Source organism: Rana temporaria, chromosome 1 (assembly GCF_905171775.1).
Source record: "Rana temporaria chromosome 1, aRanTem1.1, whole genome shotgun sequence".
Lineage (NCBI taxonomy): Eukaryota > Metazoa > Chordata > Amphibia > Anura > Ranidae > Rana > Rana temporaria.
Window position 1 is genome coordinate 388,130,860 of NC_053489.1, and position 17,769 is coordinate 388,148,628.

Consider the following 17,769-nt stretch of genomic DNA (forward strand, 5'->3'; position numbering starts at 1 on the left):
CTTCCTTGTGCCTTGTAAAAGACTCTGCCAGGACTTTGAGTTTTTAAAAAGCAAAAGTGCTGGACCCTAGAGCCCAGTCCTCCAAAGAGACATTACAGGTGACACCTCGTGTGAGAGGCCCAGCTACCATCCAGTTTTGGCGTAATAACTTAAGTGTCTTCGATAGACCCGAAGTGTCGCTCTTTTGCCCCAGGGGGGCCTCTATGGCAGCGCTTCCTTTAGCACACCCTTATCGCGTCCAACACCTTAGACACTGGTGGAAAAAAAAAAAAAAAACGTAGGTACTCCCTCTATGGGAGGGGGTTATATGGAGGGGAACTTGTTCTCATTGGTTGTGCCAGTGTCCAGTCACCTCTGGTGACCCATAAAGCCCACTATGCAATGATTAAGGCTCTGTGTCTTGTGGTGTACGATAAAGAAATATACATACAGTTGTGCTCATAAGTTTACATACCCTGGCAAGCTAGTTTATATGTGGTCGGTCTGCATTAGTGATCCCAATAACAAACTGTCAATGCTATGTAAAATTAGCTAAATGACAAACCTTCCTGGCGGTGGCACAGCTCTTCCATCATCTGCACGCCTATCATAATCTCCCCACCCATCACGCTGATCTCTCCCATGCCGATCTGAGTAATTCTACAGCATGAAGGGGAGGAAAATATATATATATATTAGAACACTAAAGAGGGGGGGGGGGGGGGAGGTTGTCAGGGCAAACATTTTCTGATACAGTACACTTACCATATCTCTGCCACCCATGCCAGACCTTGAATCGTCCCTCCTGAAGAAAAACAGGAGGGTACAAAAGCATTAATGCAGGTAACCACCTAGGGTCTTGTTCACAAGGGCAGCAAGTTCACAGGCATTTAGAAAGTGTTACTGTTGCCTTCTGAAAGCCTCCCCCTCCCCTTACTTATGCCAAGAGGGATACTGCATTGCAAGAATGTGCCACAATCTGGGGTGACCGACTTGCATATTTTGAAATTGCACTGCCTCCCGAATAAAACCTGGTACACTGCCAACATGGCGGTCAGAAACACAGCTTAACCCTTTGCTGTACCATAAAATTATCTACAGTTGTGCTTATAAGTTTACATACCCTGGCAGAATTTATGATTTCTTGGCCATTTTTCAGAGAACATGTATGATAACACACAAAAACTCATGGTTAGTGTTTGGCTGAAGTCATTTATTATCAATCAACTGTGTTGACCATTTTTAAATCATAATCACAACATAAAATACCCAAATGACCCTGATCAAAAGTTTACATATCCCAGTTCTTAATACCTTCTATTGCCCCCTTTAACATCAATGACAGCTTGAATTCTTTTTTGGCATTTGTGGATGAGTCATTTGCATAGTAATTGCTTTCTTCTGGCGACTGAACCTTTCTTCAAGTGCCTTATTGTGCATTTTGAAACAGCCACACCACATGTTTTCCAGAGTCCTGTATTTCATCTGAAGTTATTTGTGGGTTATTCTTTGCATCCCCAACAATTTTCCTGGCTGTTGTGGCTGAACCCCTAGTTGGTCTACCTTACTGTGGTTTTGGTTTCAACAGAACCCCTAATTTTCCACTTGATTAGAGTTTCAACATTGCTGACTAGCATTCTCAATTCCTTGGATATCCTTTTATATCCCTTTCCTGTTTTATACAGTTTTCACTACCTTTTCCCACAGATCCTTTGAGTCATGGGGAAAGCAAAAGAATAGTCAGAATCCAGAAACGTCAGTGCAGCACTGGATGAAAGATGTAAGGGTCTGTCAGGAGTCCAGAAATGCATTGACCCTTTAGGCTTGGGTTCACACTTGTCCGACAAACGTGCCGACATTGGGAGCTCATGTCGCATGACGTGAAAAATCAATGTTTTCCTATGACAGCCGTCTTAACTGGTCCGACACAAGTCGGTCAGACTTTAAAAAATGCTCCTTGTACTACTTTGGTCCGACTTTGATCCTACTTCAGCCCATTGAATATCATTGAAGTCAGATCAAAAGTAGGATCCTTGTCCTAACCATGCGACAATTGACATCAGACATGGTGATTACATCAGCAGTAAAAGGAATTTATTTCACACTGGGATTGTTTTGATTGGTCAAAGGACAAGTCATGCCATCACAAAGTCAGATCAACGTAGTATCCTGTTCATTAAAGTCGGATGGATGTAGGACCAATGTAGGACTGATGTCGCAGAGCAAAGTAGGATGAAAGTTGTATGACTGTCATGTCATACCAGTGTGAACTCAGCGGTTCATACATGGTCGAATTTCGAACAAATTTTATTTTCAAAATCAGAACGTTCGTTTTTTGTGATCAGATGACGCCACCATTGATTTTTGAAATTCAGCCGACCAAACCTTCAATTTCACCTCATGTTGCTACAGAAAATAATTTGTGTCCGGGATTCTCTCTGCGGGAATTTTCTTTTCATGCACATTTTTTTTTTCTATTACATTTCTCGTACGATTCTCACATCATCGATTTGAAAATAGTTTGTTTTTCAAAAAGTTTCCAACATGTCCCATTCCTCAAATTTGATTGCCTCACGAAAATCGGCCGTTGCTGCAGCCCACTAATGGTGCAAAATTCATACAAAGAATTCTTAGATATGATGTTTGTACGAAAATTATTTTTTGAAATTTTTTGAAATTCAAACAAACAGTGTATGGCCGTTTACAAGCAAACAGATCACAGGTGAGGATGGTTACCTTTAACCACTTAACGCCCGCCGCACGACTATTTACGTCCGCAAAATGGCACGGACAGGCAGAAGGGCGTATATATACGTCCTTGCCTTCTAGCGGGTGGGGGGAGCGATCCGGGACGGCGGCGCGGCTATTCGTTTATAGCCGCTCCGTCGCGATCGCTCCCCAGAGCTGAAGAACGGGGAGAGCCGTATGTAAACACGGCTTCCCTGTGCTTCACTGTGGCGGCGTATCGATCGAGTGATCCTTTTTATAGGGAGACTCGATCAATGACGTCAGTCCTACAGCCACACCCCCCTACAGTTGTAAACACACACTAGGTGAACCCTACAGCGCCCCCTGTGGTTAACTCCCAAACTGCAACTGTCATTTTCACAATAAACAATGCAATTTATGGTCATTTGGGTAGTTTCTGTTGCCATTATGATTTAAAAAAAAGTAAACACCGTTGATTAATAATAAATGGTTTTAGCCATTTAGTTTAAATGTTTGTTATTCATATTCTCTGAAAAATGCCCAAGAAATCTAATTCTGCCAGGGTATGCAAACTTATGAGCACAACGGTACATCATACGAAGTACTAGTGAGTAACAATTAGGGGTCCCATGTATCTCAAATACATTTTCACTTGGAATAGAGTCTAGGTATCTTTAAAAAAAAAATAAAGAAATCCCCTAGTCGATTTAGTTCCTGTCACTTAACAGACTTCAGAAAAAGTGCATTTTTTTTTTCTTTTTACAGATTTGTGGCCTTCATCTGCCTACATGCCACAGAACATGTCTCTCTCCTGGCCACATTCATCCAAGCCCATCTGGACAAGGTACAAAACACCGTAGAAGTCTATAGGAGTAAAACGCACAGGCCCAGACAGCAGTTACACGGCTCTGTGGCGGGTAGGACAGTTAAAATTAAGGCACGGGCAAAAAAAAGACACATGTACTCTTAACCACTTAAGCCCCGGACCATATTGCTGCCCAAAGACCAGAGCACTTTTTGCGATTCAGCACTGCGTCGCTTTAACTGACAATTGCGCGTTTGTGCGACGTTTTTTCCAAACAAAATTGGTGTCCTTTTTTCCCCACAAATAGCTTTATTTTGGTGGTATTTGATCACCTCTGCAATTTTTTGTTTTTGCGCTATAAACAAAAATAGAGCGTCAATTTTGAAAAAAAATTATATTTTTTACTTTTTGCTATAATATCCCCCAAATATATAAAAAATCATTTTTTTCCCTCAGTTTAGGCCGATAAATATTCTACATATTTTTCATAAAAAAAATCAAATAAAATCGCAATAAGCGTTTGATTGTTTGCGCAAAAGTTGTGGCGTTTACAAAATGGGGGGTATTTTTATGGCATTAATATTTTTTTTTTACTAGTAATGACGGCGATCAGCGTTTTTTTCCCCCGGTACTGCGACATTATGGCGGACACTTGACACTTTTGACACATTTTTGGGACCATTGGCATTTTTATATCGATCAGTGCTATAAAAATGCATTCATTACTGTAAAAATGCCACTGGCAGTGAAGGGGTTAACACTAGGGGGTGGGGAAGGGGTTAAGTATGTTCCCTGGGTGTGTTCTAACTATAGGGGGGGTGGCCTCACTAGGGGAAATGACTGATCTTCTGTTCATACATTGTATAAACAGAACATCAGCATTTCTCCCCCTGACAGGACCGGGAGCTGTGTGTTTACACACAAAGCTCCCGGTCCCCGCTCTGTAACGAGCGATCGCGTGTGCCAAGGTGGTCGTGCCTGTCGGGTACACGCAGGGGAGTTTGGGGGGAGCACGTGCCCCTAGTGGTCTGAGCGAGAGCCGAAGTAAAACGACGGCGGGCGGTCGGCAAGCAGTTAAAGTAGCCTGTAGATTGAGAATTTTTATTCTTTTGTCTGGTGGTTGAACAAAAACAAATAAAACTACCCCATCCACACATTCAAGGTGGATGGGGGAATCCTCTTGTTGAGCCTTTGTATTCGGACAAGCACTATACATACAAATACTTGTATTTTGACTGGAGCTCTGTACATAGGTTTGAATAAAAACGCAAATACTCCCCAGGCAATAAGGCCCTATATTGACATGAAAAAATAAAGATGTGGCTCTCTGAGGAGAGAAAAAAAAAAAAAAAAGAAAAAAGGAAATTCAAGTATTTTGTGGACATCTGTGACCCAAGCTTTGGAAAGAAGCAAGTAGTTTGCAAATATTTACCTGCCCCACACTCTGCTGTATAGAGGTTGCGGTAGCCCTTTAGGCTGAGAAAAGTTGGTAAAGGACTAGACTGGCCAGATTGGCTTCTGGGTTGAACTCTGGACTTGGCCCAAGAAGCCTTTACATTGCTCCTGCTAAAAATGTGGTACTTATAAATTAAAGTTGGGTACCCCGTTTTTCATTCGTTCAACCCAGCGAACTGAATGAAAAAAAACGGACAGATCACCGTTCTAACTAGGGTTGTCCCGATACCACTTTAAGACCGAGTACAAGTACCAATACTTATTTTCAAGTACTCGCCGATACCGATACTTTTTTTTTTTATGTCATGTGTCAGTATTATTTGTACTGGGAACACAGCATCGGTCTCCTCACCTCTGACAGGAGGTGGATTTTAGTGTTAACACACACAGATCCACACTCCTGCCGTGATCAGCGGCAATCGTGGGTGCCCGGCGGCCACCGGACATGCAGGTCGTGGGCGGTGCCACGCGCCCTAGATTGCTGGGAAGAAAGGACGTCATGACGTCCACCCGGATCGAGGGAGGGTTCCTGCCGGCGTCATTTTATAACGGCCGGTAAGGAAGAGGTTACAATGCTTTCTTGGGGGGGGGGGGGGGGGGGGGGGGGCGCGGATGTGCGTTTATTTTAATGTGTAATATTTTTTACAATTCATTTTTATTGCTATATAATTTTTTTTCTTAGCCCTGTTGGGTGGCTTTGGTGAGATATCAGGGGTCTTAACAGACCTCTGACATCTCCCCTTTGAGACAGAGGAAGGGACCAAGGACACAGATTCCCCAGTCCCTTTCTCAGCTGAACTGAAAATGAATGGACAGGAGACAGAGGCTCCTATCCATTCATATACTGAAGCATCATAAACACAGGTTAGGATGTTTGTTATATGAATGAACAGTCAGTGATCACTGACTCTGTTCATTCGGAAAAGGTAGGAGCTGTGCCTGTGCGTTACCCCTGCCAGAAAACATTGATTGGGTGAGTCTAATGTTGGTTTTCAAGCATGTCCATTCGAGAGAAGCTGGTCTTAAGACCGGTTTGTGTAGATCAGACAGCTGTACACGGGCTGAAAGAAGGCTGGATCCAGTTGAAACTGTGTTCTGTCACTTCTGGAGACTTTCCAGCAGCAATAATTGATGACCAACGAGTTGCCTGTTTTTACAGAACACTGGCAGCGTATACTAGGAATCGACCAAAGTTTTTTTTTTCTGTGCCGATATGATATTGATATTTCAGCCACCTCTCCTGCCAATATAATTTGCCAATATTTTGTACATAAATAAATGTTCATCAACTATATTGCTGTCACAAGGAATGTAAACATCGCTTGGGACAGAAATAGGCATGAACAGGTAATCTTTATAGAGAGATAGGGGGGTTTTTGAATACTTTTTTTTAAAACTGGCTCCTTTAAGATGCCAGAAATCCAGGAAGTGATGTCATGACATTGCTTCCTGGTTACTAGATCCGAACAAAGCATCAGCTTGGTTCAGGTCTTCGGCAAGCCTGCAGACATGCCGGCTGGTTGCTTGGGCCTCCCGGTGGGACGGAAGCGCATGGGAAAGTAGCGAGGGCGGGAGAGTAGGGACACAGGTCCCCTCCCGCTGCTTGTAACAGCTGAGCGGCTGCTGAGCCACATCGGTTTTTATTACAATAAAGCAAACCCCTTGAAGCAATATTGGTAGGATCGGTCAGTTTGATACATACGATGCTTCTGAAAAAGTGAATATCGGCCACACCGATAATCAGTCGATCCCTAGTGTATACACTAGGGTACACGATATGAGTGGACATTGTTAATCCACCCGGTAGTAACCAACATAGCCACCTCCAAGGCGGCAATTTTTCCTCCTTAACCAGTGTTCTGTCTTAACAGCCAACTCGTCGTGTACCATACTGTATACGCTGCCGGTGTTCTGTAAAAACAGCCGACTCATCGAAACCTCCAATTATTGCTGCTGGAGAGTCACCAGATTTGACATGGTTGGAGATTTTGGAGAGTTGGAGTTTTCGGCACAACACCTGTTGATTTCGGACGTGCGTACGAAGCTTAACGTACAGAGGGAAAGCTTTTCTGTGCAAGAGACATATATCCACGAGCACCGCGCTCGTCTGCCGACCGTCAGATGGTACTGTATCCAGTGCTCCAATGATGGGATTGGAGCACTGGATACAGCACCATCTGACGGTCGGCAGACGAGCGCGGTGCTCGTGGATATATGTCACCGCTATTGCTGCTAAATGTGAGTTCTTTAAACGGTCTTTTACCAATAAATCTGTTCCCACTACGGGATTACCTTCTCTTTATTGCACTGCCACCTTTTGAGCTACCATTTTGCCGCAAGTGTGGGTCAAGGAGGGACAAGTGAAGACCAGCAGGATTTATTGCGAGCTTGGCGATATGATCATCATTCCTTCACTTTGAGTGAGTGCATTGTGTTGCATCCTTTTGAGCTACCAGTAGGGTTAAAAGAGTCACGCTATATATCCTCCTGTTGTGTCTCCACATGTGCATACCTGGAATTGGGTCCTACAACTGTACTCTCAGGCATATTGTACCATCTGGTGTATATGTAGCTGTGGATTATTAGGCTGTTAGCAGCTCACCTCACAGCTGTTGCTCTAAGAGGTGTTTTTTCACACTGAAGTTTCTTCATCCTCCAACACTTGGCTTTGGGATCACCACCTAGAGACTTTTTTCATTTATTCATCTATCTCGCTCTTATTATATGTGCATTTTTTGTGCGCGTGTGTTTTTTTTTTCATACAAATATAAATAAGCAAAAAAAAAAAATTAAATATATATACACACACAATACTGTGAATAACAAAATTATATATTATATATATATATATATTTTATATTTATATTTTGTTATTCACAGTATTGTGATTTATGATTCAGAATATTTGTTTCACATATCCACTTTTTTAATCTGAGGTACTTGGATCACCTAGTGGTCAATTGAGGATATTTTTCTAGTGCACCGCAATCACATTACTTCCCCTTTTCTTTCTCACGTTCCCCGCCTCTGTTACACAGCACAGACACCACCACTTTTTTCCATTCTCTATGGGTCAAATGTGTTCTTCCCACAAGTACTATTCTTAAACATGGCATCCAGGGAGCCCTTCCCTTGTAAAAGGAAGCTAAATAAATAAAGATTTGTTTGGATGGTCTGAAGACCAACATTTTAAAATAAAGCAAAACAGCTGAACAAATGCAGGTTACCACACTTTCTGAATTGGGCATCAAAAGTAAAATTTAACCACCTGTTCCAGCTGCTGCATCAAATTTACTAAAAGTTAGAAAGCATGTAAAAAACAAACAGTCATTGCTCTTTAGCCCTAGGAGACAACAGTGGGCAATTGGTCAGTGATGGTCTATGATCAGAGTATCTCCAGTATGATACTGAGCCTGGTGAGACCACTACACTAATATTTGGATCTTGGATAGCAGTATGACATGCAAAATAAAAATATAGGAAAGTCATACAAGGCATGTCCATATCTGTGAGACTAGCATATTATATAGACACAGATAGGCCACAATGAATATCTGAATCTGGAGCCCAGCATGACACTGTGCAAAAAGAAAGCTGCTGGGTTAAAAAAAAAATATATATATTTAACTTGCCTGTCCATATGATCCATATATCGACCACGATCTCTATTCTCAAAATCATGAAATCTGTCCGGTCTTCCAAAATCTCGATTCCGATCATCCAAAGCCATTCGTTTTGAATCCGGCCAGTATGGCTCATCTCTCCTAAACACACGCGAAAAAGAAATATTTGTGTGTGCAATATATACACAGTTGTAATATTACAGGCTTGCTCTTTTTTTTTTTTTTTAGTATATTTGTCCAAAAAACTTAGGAGATATTGGACTTTACTACTACCAAGAGAAGGACTGCCATGTTTAGTTAGGATAAAACAGTAATTGTATTAGAAAATTAGTAAAACACAATCAATAAAACCATGTATTCATGTTAACATTGGACAATATCAGTGTGTGAGTATGTGAGAATATATATATATATATATATATATATATATATATATATATATATATATATATATATATATATATATATTTTTTTTTTTATTTATTCAGCCTTAGCAGGCATCAGCAGACGCATGCTGGTCAACCGAGTAAAAACGTAGTGAAAGTGTGAACGGACGACCAGGACGCCGCCTTACACACCTATGAGACCGAGGCTTGATGTCGGAAAACCCAGGAGGCACCTATTGCCCTGGTCGAATGCGCCGTGACAGGAAAGGGAGGCGCACGTCCTTTAAGGGCACAGCCTGACTATAATCTGTCTGATCCGAGACACGGTGGCCGGTGAGACCGCCAGGCCTTCCTATGGGCCAGTCACAAACAGTGAGTCTGACCTCCGAAAACGGAGCCGTAGCAGACATACACCCGCAGAGCTTGTACCAAGCCCAGGGAAAGCAAGCAACCTCCTGGAATGCAACAGTCGAGGACACAAGGATGAAGCAGAATGTCCACATTCTGATAAAAAGGCCGAAACAAACCTCAGGTAGACAAGGCTGTGAATGCAGCACCCCCTCACCCTTTAGGATAAGTAGGGAGACTTGCAAGACAAGGCCGCCACTCAAAGACCTCCTGGCAGAGGTAACATCCACCTGAAAGCTACTTACCAAGAGAGTGCCACTAGGGCAATCTCTCAACGTACCAAAAAAAAAAGAAAAAAAAAAAAAAAGAAGAAGAAGTGGTTTCTGAAAACACCCAGGGTACCACAAAGGCAGCAGTGATTGAACCGGGGGGGCCACACCCCTTGGACAACGTACCCACCAGTGAATGAGCTGCCAAGGAACGCTGAAGAAACCAGCCAAGGCCGGCATCCGCCCCTCAATGGAGCGAAAAGCAAGTCTTTCAACCACTCCACGCTGTCAAAAAACAGCAGGATCCTGGAAGCCGAATATGTACGTGAACGCCACTCCATCTCCACACCTAGAGATGAAGGCCCTTCAAGTGCGACAGTAATTCATCTGAAAGATGACTTCCGTGCCCTCAGCATGGTGGAAGCAGCGAACCGACGGGCAACGGTCAATTAGTATCAGACTGTCAACAGCCCTGTCTTGAAGGCCAGCAACTGCAAGCAGGATGAAATGTATGACCTTGCGATAAAAGGTCCTATCGCATTAGCAGCCGCCAAGGAACATCCACCACCAGTCGCACCAAAGCGGCGTACCAGGGACGCCGGAATCAAACTGGGGCAAGTAGACTACTCGGATTCCCTCGGCCACTACACTGTGAGCAGACGAGGAAAAGTATTTTCAGGAGGAAGACATACACAGCCGAGACTGTCCCCACAGGACCATAAAATGTGTCCAACGCATTCTCCCATGAACCTTCAATCCTGGCCACAACCTCAAAACCCTCCGAGTCGAGAAGCCAGGAGACCCCCCTCAGGCCGATCCCCATCTTTGGTGGAGTCGTCGAAACACCTCCGGGAGTAGAGACCATAGTCCATGGACCAGCAACTGCTGACTCAGGAAGTCACCCTGCTAGAGTTCTACACCCAGACTGTATGCGGGTGATAGGGCCAGCACAACTTTGCCCCGCTCCCGCGAGCAACCGCATGCAGCAGCCGAGCGACTTATTCCCCCTCGACGGGTGACATATGCCACTGCCGTGGCGTTGTCCGACTGGATCCTGACTGGACAGTCCCGCAGCCTCCGTGACCAAGTGGAGGGGCACCGCCTGAACGCCCGAAGGAGCACCCCGATTGGCAGGTGGGGTTCTTCCTGCGTCAAGCGACCCTGTGTCATCCAACAAAAAAAGTAAACGACTTCCCGGACTGAAAGGCCGGAGAAGTCAGCCGCCCGATCAGGGATCCCAGACTAGCCGGGACACCGGGAATTGACAATACGGGGACAATGGAGCAGAGTGTCCCATGTCGACAGGATCTCCGTTTTTCAAGACTCGAGTGGAATTAAACACAAGGGACAGACTCGAAGATGGCTACCGGAAAAAAACAGGATATGCATGTAAAAGCGCAGTGACAACCACCAGCATGACGCCCACCGCTGTACTGCAGCCTGAAGAGTCTGCAACTTCCGAAAGGAGCAAGACTCTCGCTTTTGAGGAGTCCAGATCGAACCCAGGTTTTACAGGCGTGAAGTCGGCACCAACACCGACTTCTGGGTGTTCCGTACCCAACCAAAAACTCCCTAAGAGTCAGACTGGCGATCGCCACATCCAACCTGAACTCCGAGATGAAATCTACACTCAGACGAAGGTCGACCAAATAGCCCATGATTGCTATCCCTCGCTGCCTCAGCAAGGCCAGGAACGGGGGGAGCACCCTGAAGAAACTCCCTGTGCTGACACAAGGCCAAAAAGGGGGAGCCACCATTTAGCAGCGCTCATCTCAGACTTCAAACCGCAGAAACCTCTAATGCCCGACGCATATGGGGGCTGCAATAAAATGCATCCGACGTCCAAGGAAGTCAGCAAAAAAAAAAAAAATCCCTGGACGCAGTGCAGCGACCACAAAGTGACAAGCTGCCATCCTGAACCTTTGTGCCAGCACAAAGCTGTTGAGGGTCTCGGGATCCAGGACCGGACAGACCCCTCCCTTTGAGACTACAAACGGATTGTAGATTCTTTGAAAACCTATCCGGCACCGGCCCAGGTACTATCCCCTGCGCTGAGCAGGTCCTGCACAGCCCCAAACAAGGCAGCCCGGCAAGCCAGAAAGGGATAAAGCTTGGAGGGGAAAAAAAATATTTTTTTTGGTGGACAAGAGAAAAAACTCCATCTTGTAGCCAGATGAAACCACTTTACAGACCCACTGGTTGGAAGTAGGGAGGTTCACCAAAATGCAATCTCAAGGGTGACCCACCACCCCATAGGCAAGCGGGGGCAAAACCTCCATGTCGCCGCACTTTGCTCGCAGGCATGTTTGCTTGCGAGAAACAGGGATACTTTACTTCCATAGCGGGCACCCTGTCGGCCTGGGAACGCAAGTACTGATGTACTGGACAGCCAGGGAGCAGTATCTAAGGCCGCATTGCAGACATACTTAAGGCCATGCACCAACTGGTCCGCTGTCATGCAGACCGGGGAAGCCTGTTGCTATTCCAAACACAGTGCAGCAATCTTTGCCTATTAAGGGAGCATCGGTGAAACCAGGGTCGGGGCCCAACAGTGGCCGCAACGCTGACCACAATACCGAGAACAAGGACCGGGCCACCACCTCGGTCCTCCTGTCTGAAGGGTCCTTAAAGAACAGAGGTCCCTTGTGTTAATTCCCTGGATATCGGAGGGCCCCATCGGAGGAGATGTCCATTTTCAGGAAAACACTCCAAGGGCTAACTGACAGCCATGCTTTATTTTGGAACGCTGCAGCCGTTCCCAGTTTTAGTATATAACTTGCCAAATAAACTAGGTAGGGAAACCTAGTGGTGGGGGCTGGCCTGTGGGACCCAAAAGGGACCGGCATCTTAACAGATGGCCTCGCTGTATCCCCCATCTTATTGGGGTCCCACACCTGGTGACAAGTGCTCCACCAGCGCCTTTTTGCGGTGACCTGGACACGGGAGAAGCAAGGGAGTTATTTTTCACTGTCCGAAAGGGTCCTGGTCCGCATCTTCTGACATGTCAGAGCAGGGGACATACGTCACAGCAAGACCCGAGTCTGAATCAGAACGTCTCCCAGAAGATGGTGGGGGGAGGGGGCGTTTTTACCCCCTGCGCGCCCGCACACCGCTTTCACCCTGGCAATATAGGAATGCCAGGATCACCGACAAGGTGTCCATAGGCACTGCAAGTGTAGGGGCACCGGTTGTCACCTCTGGGATTTCAGACACTTGCCTGACCTCGGCAAGGCACGCAAAAAAATCCCACCCACCTAGCTGCTCCGACTGGGGGGCCCCCCCAGAGGACTCACAGCAATGACCCAGGTAACTACACAGCGCCGATGTCGAGGCAGCGCATCATTCCAACTTCCAAGTCTGGATCCGCCAGCTGCCTTGATGGATGACAGTCTCAGCATTTCAGTGAGCAGCTAGGACAGTCAGCATCGCTCTGCTCAGGGAGGAGGAGTGAGAGCCAAGCCATCGGTGGTGTTCGATGGCTCAGTTATCAGTGCAGACATACTGAGGAACAGATGCAACATCGGTTTGATGCTGCATCCACCGAGGTACGTATGAATATCCCAAAAAACAAAACAAAAAAACGCTCTCAATTGCTTTTTGTCTGCTTATGTGCATAGATCAACCAACAGTATTGTTCAGCTCCTGGGGTTTCTTCAGAGGGGTATACTCCCCCACCAAGCCAACAACTTTTAAATTAGCTTGATTGGCCTGATGCCGATTGGGTGGGTGGGTGTAGATCCCCAAATAATATTTATAGTATGTGTTTCTCTGTTATTTTTTTTATGCAGTGACCAAGGCTCGTCAGCTGAAACGTGTCTGCTTTGTTTTCCTATATGTGCCAATAAATATTTTATGGATTGGAGTTGCCAGCTATTTTTTTTTTTTATCTGGCTGTCAACAATGGCCCAAAGAAATAAATCTGTAAAAAAAAAAAAAAAAAATCGCTGGGCTTTTGATGCCCGTTCTGCATCCTAGCATTTAAGACAAATCGCCCTATCAATTTGGACAGTCTAAAACAAGATACCAAATGACTAGCATTTGAAGCCATGTCACAAAAAGTTAAGCTTGCTAATTATCCGATCAGCATACACAAATTGGAAGTCAGCATTTGCAGCAACCAATTTCAGACTAGGGACAGGCTGCCCCAAGCAATATATTAAAATAAGATTCCAACCTATTGTCAGCAAGATCCTTAAAAAAAAAAAAAGACGGAGATTCTTCTACTGGGACAGTCACGGCCTTGCTGTGGCACAACACCGTGGGTCCATAGCAGGTGAAAGGGACTGCTTCTTGCAGACATGAGTGTTTCCTATGCTTGTAAATAGGATTTTTGTACTCACCGTAAAATCCATTACTCTGAGTTCATGGACAGCAGCCTTTGACCTTAGGGTATGCACCTTCCTTCCAGGAGAGTTAGGCAGAAAAACATCACTTGAAGTGTTAACACTTTCTTCATTACAGCTCGTCCCCCGGGTATAACCCACACTCTGCCACAGCAGCTCCAGTTCGTAACAAGCAGTACAAACAAAGGAGGGCTGGGTGCTGTGTCCGTCCATGAACTCAGAGAAATTGATTTTACGGTGAGTACAGAAATCCTATTTTCTCTTCCGTTCATGGACGGACACAGCCGCCTTTGACCTTAGGGACGTCCCCAAGCAGTGTCAAAAATTCAAGGGGTGGGAAAAACGACACAGCAAACCAAGCTACACCCCAAACAAAACCGGAGTTACTCAACGGAGGAACTCCAACTTTAAACTGCCGCCTGTAACACCTTGCGGCCGAAGGAGGTATCCGAAGATGCACTCACATCCACCTTGTAAAATTTTGAGAAGGTGTGGATTGACGACCAGGTCGCTGCCTTACACACCTGTGACACAGAGGCTTGGTGACGGAAAGCCCAAGAGGCACCGATGGCCCTGGTCGAATGCGCTGTGACCTGAAAGGGAGGCGCCCGTCCCTTTAGGGCATAGGCCTGAAGCACAACCAGTCTGATCCACCTAGAAATGATGGCCGACGAGACCACCAGACCTTTTAGGACCGTTCACCGACACGAACAGTGAATCAGACTTCCGGAACGGAGCCGTAGCAGATAAGTACACACGTAGGGCCCGAACCACATCCAGGGAATGTAAAGTGGCATCCTTAGGGTTCTTCGGCCGAGGACATAAGGATGGCAACACAATGTCCTCAATGTGAAAAGCCGAAACAACCTTCAGGAGAAAAGATGGCTGCGGCCGCAGCACCACCTTATCCTCATGGATGACCAAGTAAGGAGCCTTGCAGGACAAGGCCGCCAGTTCAGACACCCGTCTGATCGATGTAATTGCCACCAGAAAAAACACCTTCTGGGACAGAGTCAACAAGGGGATCTTTCAAATGTCCTCAAAGGGAGCTTCTTGAAGCACCGAGAGGACTAAATTCAAGTCCCATGGGGGTAGTGGAGGGCGCACAGGAGGGGCCACATGCCGGACCCCCTGCACAAACGTACGCACCAAGGAGTGCGCTGCCAAGGGTCGCTGAAAGTAGACAGCTAGAGCCGAAATCTGACTCTTAACCCTACTTAAAGCGAGAGCCTGGTCCACTCCCCGCTGTAAGAACAGCAGAATCCGGGATACCACGTATGTACGGGGGTGCCATCTCATCTCCACACAGAGATGTAGGCCTTCCACGTACGATGGTAAATCTTCCTTGAAGTAGACTTCCGTGCACACAGCATGGTAGAAACCACCGAGCCTGATAAAAGCCAGGTACTGAAGGACCAGGGCCTAACAGCCACGCCGTTAAAGCCAGCGACTGTAAAGCAGGGTGGAAGATCGGACCCTGCGACAGAAGATCTTCTCTCAGGGGTAGACGCCAGGGGGCATCTGCCACCAGACGCACCAGGTCCGCGTACCAGGAGCGGCGCGGCCAATCTGGGGCGATCAGGATTGTTGGAATCCCTTCGGCTTCCACTCTGCGCAGCAGGCGAGGAAGAAGCTTCAGAGGAGGGAAGGCGTAAATTAGGCGATAGCGACCCCAAGGTGCCACCAACGCGTCTGACGCGTCCTTCGACCTGGCCACAAACCGTGGCACCTTCCGATTGAGACGGGACGCTAGAAGGTCCACGTCTGGAGTGCCCCATTTTCGGCACAGACTCTGAAACACCTCCGGGTGAAGCAACCACTCTCCTTGGTCCAGTGTTTGGCGACTTAGGTAGTCGGCTTGCCACTTCTGTACTCTCAGAATGTACACGGCCGATAGAGCCGGAACTGACCTTTCGGCCCACCGAAGGATGTGCGCAACCTCCGTGTGCCTCCCTGATGATTGACGTACGCCATGGCCGTGGCATTGTCGGACTGGATCCTGACCGGTTGGCCCTGCAGATCCAGGGACTACCTGGCAAGGCACAGCTTGATTGCTCGGAGCTCCAGTACATGGATTGGCAGGCGAGACTCCTGAGTCCAGCACTCCTGGGCTGACTGGGTGCCCCAAACGCCCCCCCAGCCGGAGAGGTTGGCATCAGTCGTGACCCCTGTCCAATGGCACGGCAGAAACGACTTCCCGGTCCGAAGCACCGGAGACGCCAGCCACCACACCAGGGAAGACTTGACCAGATGACTCAACTGAATCTGGTAATCCAGAGATGAAGGGAGCTTGTCCCAACGTGACAGAATTTCCTTCTGTAGCACTCTGGTGTGGAATTGGGCATACGGAACTGCCTCGAAAGAGGCCACCATCAGACCCAGAACCCTCATGCAGAATCAAAGAGATTACCACTTCTGGGTTGACAACTGCTGCACCGCTGATTGCAGGTGTCTGAAGTTTCTCTGTTGGGAGAAAAACTCTCGCCTCCGCGGAATCCAGGACTAGCCCCAGGTATTCCAGTCTCTGAGACGGAACCAACACTGACTTCTGGATATTCAGCAGCCAGCTGAACTCTTGGAGAGTGACACATGATAGACACGTCCTCTTCTAATTCTGAGAATGAGGAAGCTCTAAGGAGAAGGTCGTCCAGATATACCACGATAGCGCTGCCTCAGCAGGGCTAGTATCGGGGCAAGCACCTTAGTGAAAACCCGTGGTGCCGATGCCAGGCCGAACGGGAGGGCCACAAATTGAAAATGGTCCTCCCCAATCGCAAAAACCTCTGGGGCTTTGTGTATATGGGAACATGCAGGTACGCGTCCATGATATCCAAGGACGCCATAAATTCCCCCTGATGGAGCGCTGCCATCACCGAGCGAATCGACTCCATCCTGAATTTTTGCACTTTGACAAAACAATTAAGGGCCTCGAGGTCCAGGATTGGACGGACCCCTTCCTTCTTGGGGACTACAAACGGATTGGAGTAAAACCCCTGAAAACGTTCCATCGAGGGAACTGGCACAATCACTCCCCTGACCAGAAGATCCTTGACAGCCCCTGACAGATCCTTCCGGAGGTTGGAAGGAAAAAATCTGTTTGGTGGACAAGAGAAATTATCTTGTACCCCGAGGAAACTACTTCGCAAACCCAACTATCGGAAAGAAGAGACCTCCACCAAGTCGCAAATTCACGAAGCCGGCCCCCCACCCGAGACACGTGCGGGGGCAGACCTTCATGCGGAAGCAGGTTTGTCCGCAGGCTTGTTAGGCTTGCGGTACCAGGTGCGCTTCTGCCCTGCAGCGGGGGTCTTAGCACCTTGAAAACTTTTTCCTGTCGCACTGGGCGGGCGAAAAAAATGCTTGGGGGTAGTGGAGGGCCCTTGCTTACTGCGAGGCTTCCTTGACCTTCCCAGACTGCGGGAGCAGTGTACTCTTACCACCTGTGGCATCCTTTATGTCGTCATCCAGGGACGCCCCAAAAAGACGTTCACCCTTAAAGGGTAAAACCACCAAGGCCTTCTTGGAGGACTGATCCGCAGACCAGCACTTCAGCCACACAAGGCGGCGTAGTACCACCGCGTAGGCAGAGGCCCTGGAAAGCAAGGGAAGCGTATCCAGGGCCGACTCACAGACAAACTTCAGACCCTGAACCAACTGTTTAGCCAGGTCCTTACAGGTCTCGGAAGCATCCTGCGCCTCCAGCTCCTGTAGCAAAAACTTTGCCCCGTTCGGTCAGTGTCTGCGACACCAGAGTCCCGGCCAAAACCGGTCTTACTGCCGAACCCACTACTGTGAACACGGAGGGGGCCACAGCTTCCACTTTCCTGTCTGGGGTCCTTAAAGGCGGGAGCT

The 17,769-nt window shown here is 47.2% G+C and overlaps 1 protein-coding gene across 3 annotated transcripts in view; it reads right to left on the reverse strand.

The window, feature by feature from the left end:
• The window catches only part of LOC120911959 (scaffold attachment factor B2-like), a 137,024-nt gene that overhangs the window by 38,592 nt on the left and 80,663 nt on the right, over positions 1–17,769 (reverse strand). For 2 of the 3 annotated variants that reach the window (XM_040322567.1, XM_040322566.1), the window contains exons 14-16: positions 8,581–8,712; positions 745–784; positions 545–639 (exon numbers count right to left, since the gene is read on the reverse strand). In XM_040322567.1, the coding sequence (XP_040178501.1) occupies positions 545–639; positions 745–784; positions 8,581–8,712 (267 nt within the window). The remainder of the gene's footprint in view (positions 1–544; positions 640–744; positions 785–8,580; positions 8,713–17,769) is intronic. The other variant, XM_040322568.1, reaches the window with a different exon arrangement.